This window comes from Tetrao urogallus (genome assembly GCF_951394365.1).
Source record: "Tetrao urogallus genome assembly, chromosome: 2".
NCBI classification, from domain to species: Eukaryota; Metazoa; Chordata; class Aves; order Galliformes; family Phasianidae; genus Tetrao; species Tetrao urogallus.
The window spans coordinates 86318749-86341762 of NC_136814.1; the positions used below are offsets into that span (position 1 = coordinate 86318749).

General features: G+C 36.0%; 1 protein-coding gene across 1 annotated transcript in view; it reads left to right on the forward strand.

The window, feature by feature from the left end:
- The window catches only part of HMGCLL1 (3-hydroxy-3-methylglutaryl-CoA lyase like 1), a gene marked incomplete at both ends in the record, with an annotated part of 72401 nt that overhangs the window by 9549 nt on the left and 39838 nt on the right, over nt 1-23014 (forward strand). The window contains 4 exons of the mRNA XM_079550373.1: nt 10679-10756; nt 11661-11768; nt 15629-15724; nt 17319-17467. Coding sequence (XP_079406499.1) covers nt 10679-10756; nt 11661-11768; nt 15629-15724; nt 17319-17467 — 431 coding nt within the window. The remainder of the gene's footprint in view (nt 1-10678; nt 10757-11660; nt 11769-15628; nt 15725-17318; nt 17468-23014) is intronic.

Consider the following 23014-nt stretch of genomic DNA (forward strand, 5'->3'; position numbering starts at 1 on the left):
GCATATATGATAGAATGGATGGACTGCCTTGTCAGTGTATTTTTTTTTTTTTTTTTTTTTGCCATTGATATCCCAAAGTATTATGAAGGGCAAATTGCTTTCACATGTTGGTCTTGTAATAATGATCATGCCTCTGCTTTTTCAGTGTGTGTGGAAAAACACCACTCTTTCTGCATTCTAGAATTCTGTCTTCAGTCTTGCCTGTAAAACACCATACACACCATAATGCTATTACCATAAATAATAGTAAAGGAAAGTGTGGGAGGTTTTGGCTCCAGTGTCATCAGTATGCTGTTGATCACAGTTCTCTGTATCCTTTTCATCCAACCCAGATGGCAGAGTATAATTGCTTTTCCAGACTTTGACCAAGATAGGGAAATGGATGAAAGTGAGTTGGCTGCAAATCAACTTGGTTAATGGAGAAATGCTGCTTGTTAGCCAAGGGAAACATTTAGGAAAACAGAAAATGGTAATGTATACACTGTGTCCTGAAAATACATCTTCAGTTTTTGCTAAAGTGACCAACAATGCTGAGATCTAACTAACAATAGGACTGTAGTACTGTTTATTATTAATGATTCCATTGTAACATGAGTCTAACTGTGGTCATCTGTGTCTCTGCTACTGCCTGATTCCAGTAATACATTCCCTTTGTCATTATTTTGTAAATTTTACAAAGTCATCTGTGACTACAGAACATCTGTCTGCTTTTAGATTGCATGAACTATTGTTAGCTGTGATTGACACTTGTATGCAAAACTCTGTGATAACACATGCTCTCCATTTGTAGAAAATAGCAAAAATTTTTTTTTTTTTTTTTTTAGAAAATGGCAATTCAAGTTGTCCGTGATGATTTAGAGTTCAGACTCATCCAGGAGTCTGTTAGTTGACATACTCCGTTTAACTTTTTTATTCTGTCATGTTACTTTATGTCATATACATGCACAAATGAGGAAGAATATCTTTGTTTTCGCAGTCTTGGAATAGCCTATGGGCTTGGTTTTATCCTTCTGAGTATCTTTCTTGTGATAGTCCTGCTCGTTTCAGAGCATCCAACATCACGGCAGTGAATAGGGTGTGATTTGCAGTTGCTGTTAGAACTAGCTGCTGCTATTGCTGGATGTTGAGTCTGCAGTTCCTGACATTTCATATTCCTAGGGCTGTCAGAGCAGCAGTTTGGATAGCCTGCCTGTGCCTAGTGTTCCAACTGGAACAGGTTGCCCAGTAAGGTTGGGGTTGCCCCCTCCATGGGGCTGTGCTGGGCTTTGAGCAACCTGTTCTGGTGAGAGGTGTCCCTGCCTTTAGCAGGGGGATTGGAACTAGATGGTCTTAAAGATCCCTTTCAACCCAGTCCATTCTATGATTCTGTGATGAGGTAGTCTTGATAGGTTTTGCTCTCTTAATTACTTTTCTTAATTTTCTCTCCAGCATAGCTGTTACTGTGTACCTGAGACATAATGACCGGTTAAATTGTGTTCTATCATTTCACTGTACCTGTGCTTTGCACTGTTTTGGGGTTGGAAGCAATATATGAAGAGTTATGAAGCAGGGACTGCGTTAGAACTGATGCCAAAGAATGTAGTCTAGCAACTCATTGTTTTATGCACTGCCATTGGGGGAAAAACACGCACATGCCTGATGTAGTATGTCTGTATAGTTCTTCAAACCTGGAAGAAATAATACTGTTACATTCTGTGCTTGCATCAAATAATGAAGAGATTGAGAAGAAAATCCAGTTTATGAGGAAACTGAAATGTCATTAATAAGTACAGGATTCTGTGAGATCAGTGTGGTAGCCTATGCAATTTGTTTAAGTAACAGTAGTTTCAGAATGCATTCCAAATGCACGATATGATAAAAAAGTGATGAGGAAATTTTAAGCCTGTTTGTATTACTTTTGAACTCATGAAAGAGGAAAATGAGAAATAGTCTGAGAAAGAATGTCGGTTTAATCTTTCATGTAGTTTGAATAATATGACAGGAAAGAACTTCTGTATTAAAAATGTATTAATAAAATATTAGTACTTTGGCTTTTAAAAGAAATGTAGAAGTAGACATTCCTAAACAGTACTCAAATGTATGACTGCTCTTTCAGTTAAACAAGAAGGAAGGAGTCAGGGTTTCTGTGTGTATTTGTAGTTCAAGCGGAGTTCACTAGATTTGGTTATACAGGCGAATTATCTGATGGAGGCAGCTGCAGGTTTTATTTGCATCTCTGATCAGCTAAGGACATCCGCTGCAAGTCAAGGGTAAACTGCATCATAGAAAACAATATCCAGCAGGTGTTGCACACAAAAGATGCGAGAGTTCATCTCATGTGCTGTAAAGAAAAACAGTCTGAGGGATGAGGACTTCTCTTATTCCCCATGTTTGACTCCTGCAAGCAGAGATTATATCAATTTATGAAGTCTATAAGATTGTTTGGAAAACATGCTTTTCTGTGTTTGGCCTGAAATGAATTTCCTTCTATCCAGAAAGGAGTTGCTTTATTTAATCAGTTGTTACGTATAATCTCTTGCTGCATTTTGCTAAGATCTAGGATATACCATGCTGGGAAACAGACATACACGCTTATTAGTACTCTCCTGATTCCTGGTGATTCTCCTAGCAGAATGTGGCCTAACATGACTGCATACACTTTTTTTTCTTTTAAGTGGATTTGTATTTGTGTATCAGAGAGAGCTCTTTGAAAGGGTAGATAACAGCAGGACAAGGGGAAATGGTGTTAAGTTGAGGGAGGGAAGATTTAGGTTGGATGTCAGGGGAAAGCTCTTTACTATGAGAGTGGTGAGGTGCTGGAACAGGCTGCCCAGAGAGGCTGTGGATGCCCCGTCCCTGGAAGTGTACAAAGCCAGGTTGGATGGGGCCCTGGGCAGCCTGGTGCCCTGCCTGTGGCGGGGGAGTTGGAGATTCATGATCCTTGAGGTTTCTTCCAACCTGGGCCATTCTGTGATTCTGTATGATTCTGTGATTGTGTGATTCTGTGTTTTTCATGTCAGAGACCTCTGCTTGTATTTGGAGCCCATGTCCTCTCAGGACTTCTCTTTTGGGATGACTCTCATAGCATCTGATAACTGCAGTCTCCACTGAATAAGGAGGCAGTGCAGTGGGCTCAGAGAGTTAATGTCCAAACGCTAGTTTTCAGAAATAGCTTACAACTGCTGCTGTGGAACATATTATGTTGCTGGCCTCTACTTGCAGTAGTGGCCATTAAGAACTGCTAACTCTTCTGTTTAGGTGCAAATGATGGAAAAGCGCAAAGAGGGGTAGAAGCAGGCTATATTCTACTCCTAGCATTTATGGTCACTGAGGGTAAAGAAATGTTTGCCTGCAGCTGGCTGAGCGTGGGGAGATTAGGGTGGCCTTGGGGCTGGAAGAGTAGCCAGGTTCAACCAACTGTACAGAATTTTCTTAACCTTGAAATGAATTTTCTTTAAACCTTGACTAGTGTAGCTTTCTATTCTATTCTGTCCTATTCTAAAGGATTTCCAAAAGGAATAGTAATGAATGGATCATAGTTTGCTTTTTTAATTCATGAGCATATGTTTGTGAGTAGTGTAGTTAGTACAACCTAACCTAGTTTTGTGTATTTTTCTTAACAGTGCAATGTTTATGAAAATTAGTTAATGTCATTTGTTAATTTTGGATCTATCAGTTCATGAAAATTCTGCTTGCTTGATAGAATTATTTTTATAAAAGATTGTCTCAACAAAGGTAGCAGATTTTTCTTACTGATTCTTAGTTAATATTCTTTGCATTTGATGACTTTTCCGGGCAGTATTGGTGGTTGGTAGATGGTTGAAGTAGAGGATCCTGGAGGTCATTTCCAACCTTAGTGATTCTACTTTTCTCTTGACTATTACAGTCCTCATTGTTAACCGAATTATACCAAAGAACTGTCCACTCTGGCAGCATAAGCATTTATCGTTTGGCTGAATTCCCCTTGTGTTTAAAATCACATTTATTTTGTTTCTGTATGACTTGTATTTAGGTGTAAACAGCCTTGCAACAATTTAATAGGTGTGATAGCAGATTATATTTAGATTTCACAATTAAAGGAAATGATGGTGGAAATGTTAGATGTATTACTTTGCAATAATGAATTCTCAATTTATATAATTTCCTGATATATGTAAATCTCTTTCATAAGCTCTCACAAGCCTTCTGATAGAAGTTATAAGCACATTTGAGTTAAATTTGAAGAGGTGGGCTAAAGTAGTAGCTGTATGTTTACTTCCCATTAGAAGTCATATGGATGTACTGGATTGAATCCAGCAAAGGGCCACAGCAGTGGTAATAAATAGGAGCATCCCTCAGATGAGGAAAGGTTGAAAGAGTTGAGATTTTCTAGCCTGAAGAGCAGATTTGAGACATCTTACTGATGTATATATTAATGCATCAGTACATTAATACTGATGGGGAGAAGTCAAGCTCTCCTCAATGTCATGTCAAGAGGCAGTGGGCACATACTGAAGGATAAATTCCATTTAAGGATCAGAAAAAAATGTTTTGTACTGTGAAAGTGGTCAAACACTGGCACATGTTACCCAGGGAGGTAGTTGGTTCTTTGCATGTGGATGTTAACTCTGTATACAACTCTACTTTATAGAATGAAGCTCATTAACAAATTACTTTGATTTTCTATTTTGCCGCTCTTTGGTTGGTCAAATTCTTTTTTTGAAGCATAGTCCAAAATTAGGCCTAGTATTTCTATTCATCAAGTGCTGTGCTGCCTTTTTAATTTCTGACATCTGTTTATCTCCTAAGTCCAGGGTTATTGTTTCACTTTTGTTTTTTCTAGTAAGTGTTATGGACTCTTATTCAGTTTGCTACCAGTTTAATATCCCAGTACTTTCCTATAGAACTGTTTATTCAGGTACCATCCATCTTCTGAATTTTCCAAGTATCTTTTTTTTTTTTTTTTTTTTTGTCAAAATTGTCAAACTAGAGAAATGAACAAAATAGAATTTGTAAAAGACAAACAAGCAACAATTATTTTAATTAGTATAAGTATGATAATTAATCAGCCAGTATTTAATTAATCAGGATTACATACAGTAATGATAATCCTAAGTGTTATGCATTGCTTTATTGAAATGCATTGTGTTTCACCAGGGGATGCTGGACCAGATGACATTCAGAGTTTCCTTCTACCTCAAACGTTTTGTGATTCTGTGTTTGTTTCTCCAGTGTGCAAATGGAATTTCTAAAGCATTTGCAAACCATTTGACTGTGGTATTTCTATTCAAGTTGTGAGTGTGCAGTAGTATCAAATGAGCAATTTACTTGTGGAAAATGTCTCATGGGCTGATGAATTATTTTACTACTGACGTGCTCCTGGCTAGTGGTTATCCAGCAATTGTGTCAGCAGCATGTAATAGATATTCTGGGATGGATGCTCAGTTTATCTTTCTCATAGAATCATAGGATGGCTTCGGTTGGAAGAAACCTCAAGGATCATGAATCTCCAACCCCCCTGCCACAGTTAATACCTCCAACACTTAATACCAGACCAGGCTGCCCAGGGCCCCATCCAGTCTGGCCTTGAACACCTCCAGGGACGGGGCATCCACAACCTCCCTGGGCAGCTGTTCCAGCACCTCACCATTCTCATAGTAAAGATCTTCCTAACATCCAACCTAAAACCATTTCCCCTTGTCCTGCAGTTATCTACCCTTTCAAAGAGTTGATTCCCCTCCTGTCTGTAGGCTCCCTTTAGGTACTGGAAGGCTGCAATGAGGTCACTCCATAGCCTTCTTTTCTCCATGCTGAATAAGCCCAGCTCCCTCAGCCTGTCTTCATAGGGGAGGTGCTCCAGTCCCCTGATCATCTTCGTGGCTCTCCTCTGGACCCTCTCCAACAGCTCCCTGTCTTTCTTGTACTGAGGGCCCCAGACCTGGACACAGTACTCCAGATGGGGCCTCACGAGAGGAATATTTACCAGGTGTGTCCCTCTGTTTTCTGAATATTTGTATATATTCTTCGTATTTCCAGGTGAATCTCCCCACCTTTTCCCCTAGTTAGATTGGGAATGAATCTCTTTTATAAGCAGCTTCCCATAGCGTGAACAGTATAAACAAGTCTCTGCAATATCACTTCAATCATTGTTTGATTTATAGTAATATTTTAATTTTTTCCTGTTTATTTCCTCTATGTCTTGTAAAGTTTAGAGATGTGTGTGTGTGTGTGTTCAGAAAATTGACCACTGTTTTCTTTGTTCTCCTTCCAGCAATTGTATTTTTTATCTCAGAGTCTTTACTCAGTTATTGGGCATTTATCCATGTTGCTGCACGTGTGCATGCGAGGTCATGATGCCACATCCCTGCTGATTTGTCTTTAAAACAATTCTCTTCAGCAAATTTTCTATGAGATGGACCTGCTTTTGCTCAGTTGTCCTCTATGAGAGAACACCACCTTGTGGAAAAGGAAAGCAGAGCTTCATCTCGGCTAGATTGAAAAGACCAAACCTTCAACTTATTCTCCCTTATTTTGGGGTCTCTTTAGTTAGTTTTGATCATCTCTGGATAATATTTGCCAGTGCTGTTAATCCCCATGTAGGTGAGCTGCACGGAATGAAAGTCAGAAGTCTGAATAAACCTCAGTGCCTTTATTAGAAGTTTTGAAGCAGTGACAGAGCTTAAAAAAGCATGTTTCTTTAATTTGATTACATTTATGGTTATGTTAAATTATACTGCTCTAATTAAGGATTACTAGGATTTTCTATAATAAACTTGAATGTTCAGCTATTTATAACTCAGGGAAAATATTTCCTTACAGAAATTTGGCATCCAGTGTCTCAAGCTGAACAGTATAGCTTTCCTTTTTCTAATTTTTTTTTTTTTTTTTTTTAAGACTCTTTGGCTGGATTCTGTTTAGAGGGAGGCAGTTTTTTTGTGGTTTTATATGCTTTTTGTTCTCCCTTGGCAAGGCTTAGATACATGGAAAAAACAAATTTTCTAGGCTCTTAGTCTTTTATGTCATCTATTTCCTTTTTGATATTTCAAACATTGTGCTTTGGTAGCCATTACTTTTTAACAGAGCCAGTATATAATTCAATAAACAGTCACCTCTAACTATCTGCCATAACTACTTTTTATATTTCATTACATGAAAGTAGTTCATATAATAAAGTTATGTATTATTTTTCTGAAACAAAACTGATTTGCCTTGCATGTTTAGTGTCTAACATAAATACTTGTGTATTTCTGTAGGGTTCATCGTTTTTGGATTCTCTTCAAATATAAAAGCTATTTCTCATTTTTCTGTTTATTGCAGAAATAGACCATTTAATGCCATACTTAAAGGTATCAAAAGTCTCTGAAAACCCTCCCCTTTTACCCAAGGGGATGGTGCACATTTAAAATCCCTGTTTTAGAGTTAAGGAGACTCCATTCCTCAATTCAAGAAGTTCTGGTTAAGGTCTGCTACCATCCAGATAGTAAACCCCACGTAAACTCTTTAAGACTTCAGTCTGTTCTGTGGATTTGATGTTTGCCTAGTGAATGCAAGTGGCATTGAGCCTGGCACAGAATGACTGGTGGCTGTGCTCGCTTCTTCAGCTGTGTTTTAAGTGGCATCCACATACTCTGCAAGTGTGACACTGTGATCAGAAGGCTGAGCAAGAAAACAGGGAGTCTCATTTTCTGATTGCATTGTCAAGTACATATCTCCAGCTTCTTGGAAGTAAGTCCTAACTGCTTGGTTACTGAGTCCTGTGAACGTAGGACAAGTGAAGGTGAAGAGATGTTTCTTTCCCTTCAAATTCAACTTGGAATACAGACTCTAAAAGATACCGCCTGAGAAGATGTAAAATAGTCCCTCTTTATTTATGAGCTTTATTCAGTGATTATGTACTGTAAAATGCGTAAATAGTACATGGGACTGAATTTGTCTTTGTATCTCTTTTGCTCGTTACTTGAGCTTTGGCAGTACAGCACAAGAGAATTTGTATGTTAAGTTGGGGAGAAAGATGATGAGAAGAGGAATTGCAAAATGAGTAAGAAGCTGGCTGAGGAGGAACTAAGAGATAATGTTGAAAGTAGATGTTATACTGAAGAGACATTGCTGGCGGAGATCCTCAGATAATTTTGTTTAACGTGTTTCTTCAATAGTGCTAGCTCAAATGTATTGAATTGAATGTATTTTTGCTAAAATGAGGTATACTCATGGTAGTCCAAGTGTTTTAGTTATGAAATTAGTAATGTCTGTCTACTGATGACAGAAAAACAGGAGACCACGTCAGTACCGCACTGGATAGCACACAGGAGGAACTGGCTGACCTTGAAGACAAAGCAATAGAATGTAATAGGTGAAATCAGAAATAATGTAATGCAAAGCAAGTCTTTCCTGGTCTGAGAGCCAAGGTGTTTACTCTAAGCCATTACTTCATTAGCATGAAGAAAGTCAGGATTTGTCTATAGCGCTGCCTTGAATTTCCATTTCGTGACTTGTCCTCTTGAAAATCAGCCTGTACCCTGTCAGTGTTTTTGGTCAAGAACAGAGTTTAAATTGGGACTGACTGATGAGCAAGAAGGCTACAGAGAAAATCAGATATGGTATGCCTGAAATATCACAAGTGGAGAATATAAATCAATGCTGGAATGGCTTTCTGCAGCACTTTGTCTTTTTGAAGTTCACTTTGTCTTTGTGAAGTCCAACGGCTGCAGAGCTCCACTTGTCCACTGGTCGGCCATGTAAGTGACTACAGTACATCGTACAGTGAGCATGTGTGAGCTATTCTGTAAGAACAGGTACAACTCTTCCATTCAAACAGAAGTTTTACAACAGTAGGAATTGAGCAGGATTTACAGGATTTGGCCTAGGAGTTGAACATTTTTGCCACCAAAGTTTTATGGATATTTTTCATGCTCTAAATTAAGCTTTGCATTATCTATTTTAGCTCCTTTTTTTTTTTTTCTTTTCTTTTTCCCCCACTTTTTTTTTTTCTCCCAGTCACAGCTTCTATTCACAGCAACACTGTGGCATTTGTCTTGTAACAAGAAGGATCTATAATCATGAAGTAACCCAGATTTATGCTTGAAGCTGTGCCATATTTGTGAAAATAACTCGAGGGGAAAAAAAAAAGAAAAAGGAGGAACAATATACAGCAGATGTGAAGGTTTTACCTTCCCATTTAAGTAGGTTTATACTGTCAGCGAGTGTGGGCTTAGCACAGCCTGACAAAGTTTTAACTTACCAGATGTTCCACGTGATCAAATAGATACTATACAGCTGTTTCCCATTCTTTTTACTGAGCTCAGATAAATATACAGTAAATGCTCTGAAATACGTTTATTGTATTTTGGCCAGTATGTCGCCTGTTACTGTAGAGAGCTTCCTTTAATCCACGAGCGCTGAGAACGCGGGGGAAAACCAAAGGTGCTGTAGAAGTGCGGTGCAGATGGCTCATTTTCCATTGCTGTGAGGAGAAATTAGCAGCACTTTGATTCAAACTACACTGATGCTACTAATAAGGAAGGGATGAAATGCACATTTTGAATAAGATCACTGGTCTCACAACATTCATGTGTGGCACAAATGACTTCTGTGGGCTGTGCTTGGTCTCTGTGCAAACTCAGACTCCTGCGTGCGGGGTTGGTCCCCCGGAGCTGACAGCCTCATGGATGCAGTGGAGTTTAGCTGCCAGGGGAGGACATGGTTGTGAGAGAGCTACTGTCCTGCAGGTAGCTTGCACTAATCCCATCAAGGGCTTTAGCACGAATTGAAGACACCAAATAAGATTCTGGATTCAGTGCAATATAGAAAACAGGGCACCTCCAGAGCTTCTGGTGGTGCTGCCTGTATTCTTCATCCTGTCTGCTCATCCAGGGGCTGGCTGCCTGCCCGAGGTTGGCCATTTGATTTGTTTTTTAAAGACACACAGCATTTGGGGGTCAAACTAAGCAACTACTCTGAAGTGTTTCAGGACTTCAAGGTGCAGGTTACATTAACTGCCACACCTGTCAACTTGATTCAATAACAGAGCAGCTAAATAATAAAAAAGGAAGTTTCATTTCCCCTCACCTGCTTTTCTGCTCTTGTTTCTCGTTCCTCCACCTTCAACTCCCCATGCTCTCCTTAGCCCTATAACCTTACTGCTGCCTTCTTTCCCTCCTTTGAGCCTCCTGCTTTTGTGGATCTTCTCTTACACCTGGAAAATTCCTCTTGTCTACCAGGGGCCTTCCTTGTTCCCCTTTAAATCCTTCTTTAAAGCCTTCACCTTCCAGCAGAGGAATTACTTTCATCTTTCACTAATAATCTCTTCAACATTTCTTGACTTCTTTGCCCTCTTCTTTTCAGATTTATAGCCTAGTCTTGCAAACCTTTACACAGAAGTAAGTGTTTGGTTAAATTGAGAACATTCAGGTAAAAGTTTAGAGGATGGTAATACTTGTTTGTTGGGAAGCTTTTAGAAATGGGAATATTTCTCACTTTGTAAAACAAAATGTTCATTTATGGCTTTCTGTATATTCTTAAAATAAGCATTTTTGGCCTCAGAGTAGCTGTGGAACATATATGTCAGTAACTTCTGCTTTTCATTCCCTAATTGAAGGTGTGGAACATATTCTCACAGATTTTTTTTAAATTCACTGTTGACAGTATGACTTTATACCTGGAATAACAGGAGAAGTGCAAGCTGTGCCTTTTATTTAGAGATCTTCATTGTTTTGTGTTTCAGGAATCCCAAGTATCTGGACTGCCGGAGTACATAAAGATTGTAGAAGTTGGGCCAAGGGATGGTTTACAAAATGAAAAGGTAATTTCTTTTTGTTTTGCGTACCTTGACATGGATATCAGTTTCTTTTCATTGTGTAAAATACGTGTGTCATACTAATCATATTTCTTCCATTTTATAAAATATAGTTATGTATATTAATAACTGTCTTGCATAGAATTAAAGCATGTTACTGTTTAGCCAAATGTTAAATTGCATCACCTCTTGCTATACTTGATTAAGTAGCCTTTATTTTATTCCACCACCTTTTTTTCCTCTGGATTTTTTGTCAGCTAATCACATTCTGTTATAACAAAACACTAGCTATGCTTGTAATATGGAACATGTAGGTATATATATACAGTAGGAACAGTATGATAGATTTTGTCATAATTCCTGAGGAAATGAAATTATTGCCTAAAGGAGTATAGGGAGTATAGAAGTAAATTGAAAGGGACTATTTAAAACACAGTATGTTTGTCAAAACCCAAACAATAATCCCTTTCATAAATGGGTGGTTAATCTTACTTATATTGTTACTTATATAAAAGGTTTTGGTAGAGTTAGTAGTACTCCAGAATAGGAGAATAATTCTGCCTCAGTTGTGGAGCTTTTATTTTTTTACCCCAATATTTCTCTGGTTGAACTATTCTCTGTTACAGTTTCCTTTGTTGCTTCTTCTCCAGGCTGATGTGAAGACAGATCTATAATCAGTTATATGGAAGTGTTTCCTCATTTTATTTTTGTGGTGGAAAAAATGGAGTAGAATCTTGTGTACCATCTAGTGCTTTCCCTGAATGTCAGCTTCCTCTCTCAGTAAATTGCATAGTACAAGTATAGTTCATTATTTTATAACTCATGTATGGATTATTGCTAGGAACATGTCACTTATAAAAACGTCTTGCTGAATGAAATGCTTTATGATAATATGTCTCCATGTTCACAGGTGATTGTCCCAACTGATACCAAAATAGAGTTAATCAACCGGCTTTCTAAAACAGGACTTCCAGCAATAGAAGTGACCAGTTTTGTTTCATCCAAATGGGTGCCTCAGGTATGTAAAATCATCACGATTTCTAATTTAAATTCACATGTCATTCCATGCAGTGGAGTTTTCCAAGAGTACAGCCTGTATACTTATCCACGAAAGTGGAACAGGGGCAATACGCTGTGTCTGTAAAATCAGATATTGTTGTCTGATGCTATTTATGCAGTTTTCATGTTTTATGGTTTTATCTAGATTACTGAAGTTGAACTAATTATTAAAATGTAGTCTCAATGCATACACATACATATATAAACTCTACACACCTTTATCTGTCTTTATGTCTTTGTCCCACAGCGTATTCCAATGAAAAATAACAAGCTGAAAGTATTTTTATTGTTTTCAGCTGCATCCATTGAAGGGCTTGTTGGAACATGAAGGTTTTATAGCTTCAAATTATAATCTAATGTTACCCAGAGCCGCATGTTGCATGCCCTGAGGTGGGAGTCACCTGCAGTGAATGCAGACACAATCAGTGTCAACAGTTGAACAGAAGTTCTGCAAAAAACTGGTTAAATCCATAACTCAGTAGAGTGAAAGAACAGCAAGAACAGATTGCTCCAGAAGGGAAAGGAAACCCTGATCCAAACACAATAACCAGAGGATCAGAGGCTGTAGCCTTGTTGACAAAGGGGTATTCCAGCAGTGCCCAAGAACAGAGCAAGGTGGGTGAATGTAACCGGGGGTGGCACATACTGAGGCAAGTCTATGGTGATTTGATTCAAGATAGGAAGTCATATCTATCTGAGACATAGCCAGAATCTAGTCAACAGATACATGGCCAAGCATGGGGTTGGTTGCTCCACAACTGTGCTGTTTCTCCAGCAGGGAGGAAGAGTAGAACCTCAACTTTTGACCGAAAAGGGAAATAGTTTTAACAGAGCTGTTTGGAGTATCCTCTGCTGAACCTTCTTCCAGCTTTTTCTTGCTTCCAGCTTTCTTCTTTCTTCCATAGCTGAAATCTTAGACATCATCGTCGCTCCCAAACATAAGAAATTTTCTAGAGGAAGAAAACATAATTACAGAACTTGTGCAAATTGGGGATTACTTCAGAAATGTTCCCTAGCACCAAAGCAAGGCAACTGACTCTGAGATTCCTCTGTATACACAGAAGCATTTGAGTATTTGTATATTTAGTAAGGACCACACGAGTTATTTACAAAGTAATACATGTATATAATTGATGTGAGAAAATATGCTAATTTTTAACATTTTTATTTGCACATCTTCTGTTAAAATGTATAAAAAGTTTGTCCAATTGAAGCTGTTGAGAATGTGTCCTGCATTCCAGGCTTTCATCTGAGAAAAACATGGTATGGTCATACTTCTTCTTGTTCTTGAGATAGCAGAGCAAACTGGCTATAGAGCACACACGTATTTATTTCAGTGTTTCTGGGATCATCAGAGAGGAACCTAAAGAAAGGATAAGAGAAAGATAACTACAGAATATCTTGGGTGGCAGTGTACTTTCAGTTTGTGTTCGTTAAAGTGCCTATGCTAAGTGTCATCAAACTTTGCTGCTACAGCAACAGAGAATAACACAAAGATTTTAAACATGTGAGGGAAAAGTCTAAAAAAAAAGAGATGGACTTCTTCATTTCCTGTCTAATTAATTTCTTCTCCTATCAGCCATTAAGAGTATCAAATTTAGTACTGATGTGACAGTTTCAGAAAAAATGAACAATCCCTTTTTATCTTAAATCCACGTCTGAATGCTTTATTTTAATGACTTAAGTTGTGCTTAAAATGTTTCTTTATTTAAAAGATAAGATTGTGTTGCTTTGATAGGAAGTGCAATCTTGACTTTGTCTTTTCTTTGCTCCTTTTTATTTTTGTGAGTCATGGGAATGAAATTCTTGGTTATGTTTAGATTACTCATTCACTTATTTCTTTTTTTGGTATTTTCGAGCTTTTTATAGTTTCCCATCCACTTCTTCTTTTTTTCTTTTTTTTTTTTTTTTGGCCCAGAGATTCTGTTGCTGAAAAAATGCTAAAAGAAGAAGTTCCACGGTAGCAAGATGCCATGTAAACAGGATCCCACACCTATAACTTAAATGGCCCAAAATTATAAATACCTACCATCAGAAAGCTTATTTTTAAACACATTTGGAAAAGAAATGTTTTATTGCAATTTAAAATTTTCTAACATGCAGCATGTGTTAAAATGGGATTTTACTTGCAGGAAAAATAGTAATGGGACAAATGTACTACATAAAGTATTATTTGGACCTGGCAGTTTTATGCAGTTTGAAACTGTGTCATTTTGGTTTTCTAATATATTTTAAGTTGGGCTATAACTTTAAAGTGTAGAATTACTTCCAACGTTTGCCATTTATTTAATCATTTAGTTTTAAACATTCTCCTTTGCCCTCAGAAATTTTATTAAATTGTGGAATGCAAAATTGTTCTTAAATAAGGCAAGACAGAATGTTTTCTATAACTTCATCAGATATGTTAATTATAAAGACCTATACAGTTTACATACAAGCAATTACAGAAATTTACTTTGTGCTATTTTCTTGATTCCTGATGAGAAGTAAGTTGTATCAGTCTGTAAGACATTCTGTACGTACCATGTATCTACTTCTTTACAGGCGCACGTTGGTCTTACACTGGAGGAAACAGGCATGCATATTTCTGATGTATTTAATTCATCCATTTTCATAATAGGAAACCAGTTGTGAGATTCTAGGTTACTGGTAGTATTGGCACTTAGTAACCTAGAATATACTTAGAATTCAGGTACTGCAAACTCTCATTATTTCACATCTTACTTTTGCAAATGACAAGTAGTGAAAGCTTCATAGTTCATGTATTTTTTCATATAGTACTCCTAAGTTGACTCTGCACAAGTGTGAAGGTAATCAGAAATCCAGTTAAATATTTAAAGTACTGTTTGTTTGGAAATTTATGTGAAAACTGATGTAAACAGCACTTGAAACGTATGTAGATTGAGTATTCTAAAACTCAAAATCTGAAAGATGCAAAGTAGGAATTACTTGTGTTGTTAACTCTGTTGTTTTCAAACGTGGACAACATTAAAAAAATTAATTTTCTCCCACTTTTTCAAGAAATAAATTGTCTAAATAATATACAGTTTAAATAAGTCTTTGATTTTTCTTCTTCATTAATACATGGAGCTATATGTAATCTCGAGTGAGAAAAAAGTAAGCGTATCCTGCAAGGTATGATTTCTCTTGTGAGGGGAGGCTACGGAAAACAAATGCTTCAGTAGGTGTTCAGTAAAGTATTGTTCTTTGACTTTTGTTGTAATAATTTTTTTTTTTTTTTTTTTTGAAAGAAAGTCCCAAGTATATTAAAATGTTGTGCTATGCAGAAATTTGGATTTTGCTGTATTTTTTAAGAAAAGACTAAGCACTTCTTCTTAGTCTTTTCAAATATGCTGGTTACAGCATTGAGTAAGTTCAATTGTTTTCAATTTTGTGAAGTCTCATTTATCTCATATCTGATGTCGCATTTATCAAAGTGCTCCATTTTCAAGTTTTGGATGGTTTTATTCTGTTGATTTCACCTATGGAGTCCATCAAGGTAGGTTTAAAGTTGCAGTAACAATCAGAGATTAGCATCATAAAAAATTTGTCAGTGTATAATGCATTCTTTTTTTTACATATACATGTAAAACAAAACACTACAGAATTTTTAATCCCAGTTCTGTATTCATGTGGAACTGAAATGCTTGCAACTCAAATACTCAAAAGTTAAGAAATACAAGAAAAGACGTTTGTGCAACCTCAGTTTAATCCCTGTGCTGTTATTCTTTTCTGCGAACGGTATACCTGAACTAGACATTGTTTTTTTGCTTAGATATATAATATAAAAATTAGCTGCAAATTATTTCTGTATTTTAGATGGCAGATCACAAAGAAGTAATGAGAGGCATTGAGCGGCATCCTGGAGTCCAATATCCTGTTCTCACGCCTAATCTTAAAGGTTTTCATTCAGCTGTAAGTGCATTTGTAGATGACATTTACAATTACCTCCTCCATGTTTTCATTTTTTTTCCTTCCCTAATTTCTCACACCAGTGGAAATATCAATCAGTCCTTGCATATTTGTATAAATGATATTTGCACAAAAAGGAGAACTCCTTTTCTTAAGCTTGTTGGCTCTAGAAAAGTTTCTGCAGAATTTTTTCTTATTAGAAAGCAATGAGTGAATTAAATGAAAATGGTTTAGAGGAATGTGTTAGGTTCCTTAAATTTTTCATTTCATTTCAAAAGTGCTTAACTGTTCCAGTTCATACAGAGTAAATATTCATTATGTTAAAACTCAAAATGGTGTAGTTCAGTCTTCATAAAGCAATGCTTATTGATAGTTGTCTTCACGTTGTTTTTTTTTTCTGAAAATGTTTCATGCTTCCATGCTTTGCCTTGATAGAGGACAGGCATATTTGGAAGGCACACTGTTTTGCAGATGGACAGTTGTGGTGTCCAGACTACAGTCTGTCGTTCAGTTTCTATACCACGCATGTAATCTCTGTTAAGTAGAACTCTATACATAAGTGAGTCAGTTACCAACAGTCAGCCAGCTTTGTCTGCAGTGGCAACTTGTGTAAATTAAATTAGATCTCTGCATACCCTGCTTAGTGATATAGTGAAGGGAAAACAAAAACAAACAATAGTTGCAGGTGATTCCTCTGTCCTTTCTTGATTTTTTTTTTATCCTTTTATTTGAAAGGGTTTTTGTTTCTGTAGTGGTTGCTGAAGTTAAGACATCCCACAGAAACAGCAAATAAAGGGAAAAGTGAGCTAGAGAGAGAAAGCTACTAGTATTTGTACCAGAAAGTGAGAATTAATTAATTAGCTTAAATGTTTTCTCAGTGTTCTGATTTGCCTCCTTAGTTAGTTAGTTGATTAATTGAGTATAAGCTCGGGCTAATCACCCCTTCAGTGAAGCTCACACATTGACACTAGGCATTTTCTAGGCTGGTATTTGCTCTGAGGCCTTTTCTCAGCAGAATCCAAATGCCCTCTTTGTGTTCTCAGCTATGACACCAATACCAGTGGAGCTCTTGATCATAGCAGTCAACTGTGTCAAGGAAATCTTATTGGTTACTGCTGCTGCTCTATGTACTTGTGGGTCACAGATGTTGTGAGAATGACTTCTTGGCGCTGACAAGGAGCTGACTTTGTACGGAAGCTGAATGTTTCAGAGATGTTATGCGATCTTTACTTTTGCAAAAAATGAAGTGAATTGTTATTTTCATTGAATGTTTATGTATTTTCCTGCATTTTAATACTTAAATTTTATCACTTTAAAATATATATGTATTTTTAATATATATTTATGTATTTATATTTTTATGTGTGCATGATTGCTAATAAGAAGGAAATTTGTCATAGGGCAATGAACTTAATGTTTGATTTGACTGATTTGTATGAAATAGACAGAAAAAGATAAAGTAATTAAACTTATACTTCAGAAATAGAGAAGACTTATAATGTACTTTAAAGTTCCAGAAGGTCTTAAGAAATTAAGTACTTAATCTCATCTTGTAATGTAGTGTTATAATTCTGTTCTGTTGAAATGTATTTTTCAGATTGCAGCAGGGGCTACAGAGGTTTCAGTATTTGGTGCAGCATCTGAATCTTTTAGCAAAATGAATATTAATTGTTCTATTGAAGAGAGCATAGAAAAATTTGAAGAAGTTGCTAAGTCAGCAAGAAATATGAATATTCCAGTGCGTGGGTAAATATAAAGATTCTTAAATATTATCGAATTTTTGGAATACTGTTAGAAGTTTATTTTTTTTACAAGTAAAAAAGCATACTACCATACTTTTATGTAATAAATTAATGAAATAATAGCCTTTACTGTGATATTATTTTCTTAAGTGAATATATTTAGTAATTTTGTTCTGTATCTTGCAACAATTAGTGGCAACTAGATTTATCTGGAAATTACAATGTGTATATACATATCCATTTTATTATGCAGGGTTTTTTTGTCATCACCGATGACAGAAAAAAACGTATTTTGTGTTGCTGAACCTTAAAAAATATCCTGAATGCTTTTATTTTATAGTAGTATTCATATACTGTATAATCAAGGTATAAAAATAATATAACAGATCCATTCCTAAAGAAAAAAATATTTTTCATGGAAGTTGTTGTGAAAACTTGGAGATCTGGAGCATATACAGTATCTACTGTGTGAAACTCTGAAATCTTCCAGTATTTCTCTTTTTCTAGTATATTTTCTTTTAAAATTTCAGAATTCCTGAATGGTAGTGGCCTTTTGACAATCTTCTCCATTTCCATTTTCTGTTGCATTACATTGAGCTTCATATCTAAGATTGTTTGTGAACGCAAAAAACATTTGTATACATGTTTCAAGATGAAACTCAACACTGGGATTCATTGAGGAGTGCTAGTCATGCAAACTGCATCAGACTCAGGAAATACCTGGAGCTGAAAAGAAGTAGATATCTCAGAGAGTCAGTTCTTGGAAACCTGTCTGGGAATAAATACTGAGATCTGTCTTTCCTTCAGAACAGTGAAGAGAGAATGCTACTGTGAACTTTTTGCACAACACAGTGTTTGCCTTGAGAAAAGCTTTTATAATATATCTCATACCTGCTCATGTCCTTTTTGCCTGGCCTGGTCTGGCCCAATTTGGATGGACAGTCACTTGGATAGAGAAATAAGAACCTAATTAAGAAACAATAAAATTGTAATGGAGTTAAATACTCCAACTAGCGGCTAATCTCTTGAGTCAAGCTTTGCCTTCCTGAGCAAAGTCTTTTATAAGAAGTCTGTTTAACCAGTCTCTGCAGCCGCTGTTTGCTGTGTTTTTCTGAAACTGAACTCTGAGCTGAGAGCATAATGAGTGACTTAAGTTTTCCAGGAAGACTAAGCTCAGGGATTAGCGCATGTCAAGCAGTGTTTTCTCTTTCGTGTTCCTGTATTTCACTACCAAACATCAAACATATGGCCCAATAGAGCCAGCCAGCAATCAAGGGAGTCCTCAAAGCTTGTGGATTGCATTGCGTGCATTTTTGGATAGCTACGGGTGTCAACAATTGAACTTTCTGAAGATGTAAACTGCAGGTGATGAAGAAGCCCCCTGTGGTGGACTCTAGATTGATGTTGAAGCTTAAAGTGGTAACTTATATTCTCTGCACTAGTTTGCACATGCTTAAGAAGCTGGAACCCTGCTGCTTTTTTTGCACAGAGTACGCATTTAAGGCATTTGTGATATGCCAGCAGCAATTATTCTGGCTCTGATAAACTGACATGTGATGGAAATAGCCGTTCCCATGGTAGGATTCTACAACATTCCCATACATTTATTGTTAACTATCTGATCAATTATGTATGGCCACAAGGCAGAAAAGAATGAGAAAAAAACAAAAAAAAACCCCAAAAACCCCACACAGTATTCCAAAATGAGATGATTTAACTCAGAGAAAATATAATCAGATTATGTATATATTGCATTAGCTTTGGACTTGTGGAGCTTTACACTGCATTTAATGACACAGAACAGAATGTGGAAAAGACAGTCAGGAAGTGAAATTTAAAAATATCTTTAGTAGAAATATTCACTGCAATCAAGGCGACTTTTTCCTGGAGATAAAACAGTCAACAAAGTTAGTTATCAGAGCTTGTGATTTATGACCTTGATATACTAATCCCAATTTAGCTGCTATTAAAAGAATTAGTGGCAAATGAAATAAATGTTATTTTCCCTAAAACATTTTAATAACCTTTGCAAGATTCTCTGAATGCTAGAAGAAGCAGAACTTTGTGGTTTATAAAAATTACAACAGGTAGAATGAATGTATCAGTAGTTTTTGTGATGGAAAGTAACATAAAGTAAAGCTGTATAATGTAAGGGCAAAGATTTGCATTCTGTACATTGAGAATTAACTTTTTGTTTTTAATTAATCTCTTAGAGAACAGCTACATCTGAAGAGCTGTGGCCAAATTCCACAGCCTTTACACATGCAAACGTCCAGGACTACGCATTTTGGTTTCTAATATAAATGTTGCAGGCAAAATATTTTGTTTGAATTACTTAGGTAATAAAAATATGCATGAATTGTGTTTCTATTAATTTCAATACAGTGATTGTTTCCTTTCTAAAGAACTGTTGTTGTTTAAAGTGTTATTTATTTTCAGGAAATGGATAATTTAGTGTCTTGCCCTAAGTCCTTATTTGTGCAGTTGAAAAATACTTTCAAAATAATTTTAAGGGGTTCAAATTTTATTTCCCATTTTTACTGGCAATTTAGACTTTATGTATTGAGTGTAAATCATTGGCAATCCTTGAATCTTATGAAAAATGCACTCAAATAGTTGAAACTAAATGTTAAGCTTTTGCATGTCTTACTGTTGCTACAGCTGCACTAACATTGACTCGATCATCATCCAGAAAATTTATGTTGTCAGCTGTCACGTTTAAAATCTGTAGTGTAGTTTTCTAAATGTTTACTAAATTAGTTCAAATGTTTATGAGGAATTGAAATCTTGCATATGGTCATAGAAGTTAGACAATTTATTAGCATCATAAAGGGGTTTTAATTTTTAGTTTTTGTACATGTATAAAAACTTTACAATAACATCTGGGACACATTCTGTGAAGACACTGTGCCAAATCAGTGTTATGAATTGTGTGGTCAGTTAATGACTACTATGTGTATTTTGCATGGGACATGGCACAAAATATATAGCTGGTTTTAGGATTATATCTTTTAATGCATCATTCAGGTACTATTACAAGTATCACATCTTTTTCTGTGATTAAAAATGAACTCAAATAATCCAGGATTAGTGAAAAATTGTGGCACATGCTAGTTACAAGTAGTCCATTGGACTGTGTTTTACTGAAATTGAAATTTTAGTGTAAGTGTAGGTATAGTGAGAAAGTTAAGCAAATTCTGGCTAAGCCACATTCTTTAAAGTTAATATAGTACATAATTTGAATAGAGAAAGTGCAGTTATTGCAGTAGAGAGCCTTTAAGAAATTAAGGAGTTTCTCATCCACGCTCTCCACCTCTTTTCACAAATAGCTCTTCAGTTCCTACTTTAGTTCTGTGACAGTGAAGCAGTATTATTCATCTGAAACGTTTGGTTCTGTGTAGGATTGTGTTTGTCCTGAAGAAAATTAATGGTGAATATAGAGCTGAAATGTTCCTTTTTTTTTTTTTTTTTTTTTTTTTTTTTAATCTATCAAAAAACACCTTTCTATGACCTGTAATTAAAAGCTGTACGTATGTCACAGTCCTGAAAAAATTCCCTGTGAATAGCCCTTTTGGACTATTTGCATGTGCATGTGTAAATCTGAGTGTGTACGCGAATGTTTAGAGTTTCAGCGTTGGAAGAACAGATGGAAATGTTTGCTATAAAATAACTTCTAACTCTGGAAGCGTTTCCTTACAAAGCTGCTGCTTCATAAATTAAAGCACGTGTAATCACACATTAATTCTAAACTGATGTATATAATTCCTTTGTTTATAGTCTATAATTTTTAAGAATGAGCAGCAGTGTCCCGAAGTTCACAATATGGAAACGATTATTGAATTGTATCAATATTTGGCAAGCATCCATGTTTGTATGGAATTCAGTGCCAGTTGATACACTTGAAATTTAGGAATTTTTTTTTTTCTGTGGCACACAAATGTCATACAAACAATTACACAGCAAAATTATTCAAATAGTTCAAACAATACATTTATTATGTTATAATTAAATTATCTTAACATTAAGATTTAAAAGTGTATACTTCCTTGTTGATCATAGTAAATAGTTATTATTGTACATCTATGTTAATATAAAGAATAATAAGAAGATACAAAATAGTACAAAACCTAACAGAAAGAATAAAGTTTAATTTTCTTCATTCTGCTAAAGATATTTGGATTTATTCTGGGGGAAAAAAAAGGGGGGGGCGAGGGGGGGAAGAACACATTGGTATTTTTTTTGATATATTTTATGGCATGCAATTCCAGAGATGTTTATTTTTATAATGAAACATTTTGAGTATCTGAAACTTCTGATTTTCAAGACAATTTGATCTTAATAATTCAGTTCAATAATGCCGTTTTTCCATTTTTGACAGTTCACCTTAGATACCTTAATGCAGGACATTTGGCTGGCCTTACAACACTGTACCCAATGAGAAGTACTATGAGATGAAACTCCGACAATGCAGTTTTGCACAGATCAATGTGGTTTAAAGCTGTGTATATTTTACCAATAAAGACAGGAACTTAGAATTCACATTTTTGGCTTTTTAGAGTACTTAGGGCTAGACTACATATGCTTTTTCTGAATTGCGTTAAACCATCGTTGTTAGGCCAGATTGAGAGTTCTTTGGCATAGCCACAATTATATTAATAAGAGGGTGATTTGTATTAGTATCACTGCTTTAGAAAGTTAGTAATAGTAGCTTAGCACGTTCATGTCGCTAGAAGTGAGTCTATGTTTGAGACTGTGGGAACAACAAAATGTAGACAAGCATTTAACAGACTTGGAAGCAGTGCATTTTAATGTGTAAATGGTAAACTAGTCTACGGGGTTGTACAGTATTAAGCCATCTGGTCACGGTCCCCTGGAGAAGTTTGAGAATCCAGAAACTGTTAGGAGTTGGGACTTGGTGCATTTCTCTCTACTGCACAAAAGTTAAGAAAATAATGAAGGAACTGTTATAATAATTCCATCATGGTGGATGATTACACAATATTAGAAGAGAGATTTTCCTTAAGAACCATGTTATACCAATTTGTACTCATCTGTTTGGTGCCAGGAAGATAGGAAATATTACTGTAGGGCCGGAAGTGTATTTACTTGTTTCTCTTATTTCTCTTCTCTGAATTTAAGCAATCCCTCTTCATTGCAAGTGGTAGTGTAAAATTAGATATAATTGTTTGTATGAAATTATAAAATAGATAACCACGCAGTGCTTGGTAGTATGTTATTGATTATTGCTTGAATAATTAGCCATAGTTACTAACCCAGAAATGGCCCTTCAGTATAGTAATAGTATTCTGTTTTTAGAGAGGTTGAAAAATCATTCATAGAATTCAGTGGTGTTTTCTGGACTTTTTTTTTTTTAAGTACTTAAAAAAATCCTGAACTTATTTACACATTTTGAGGCTGTCTTGGAGATTTTGTTTCTAGAACAATCTCCTTTCCCCCCTCTCTTCTTTGTATTACCCTCTCCTTACAGTAAAGATTGTGTGTTTCTAACAAATGGCTTCCTTTGCAAAGAGACAGAATATATCAACCTTAA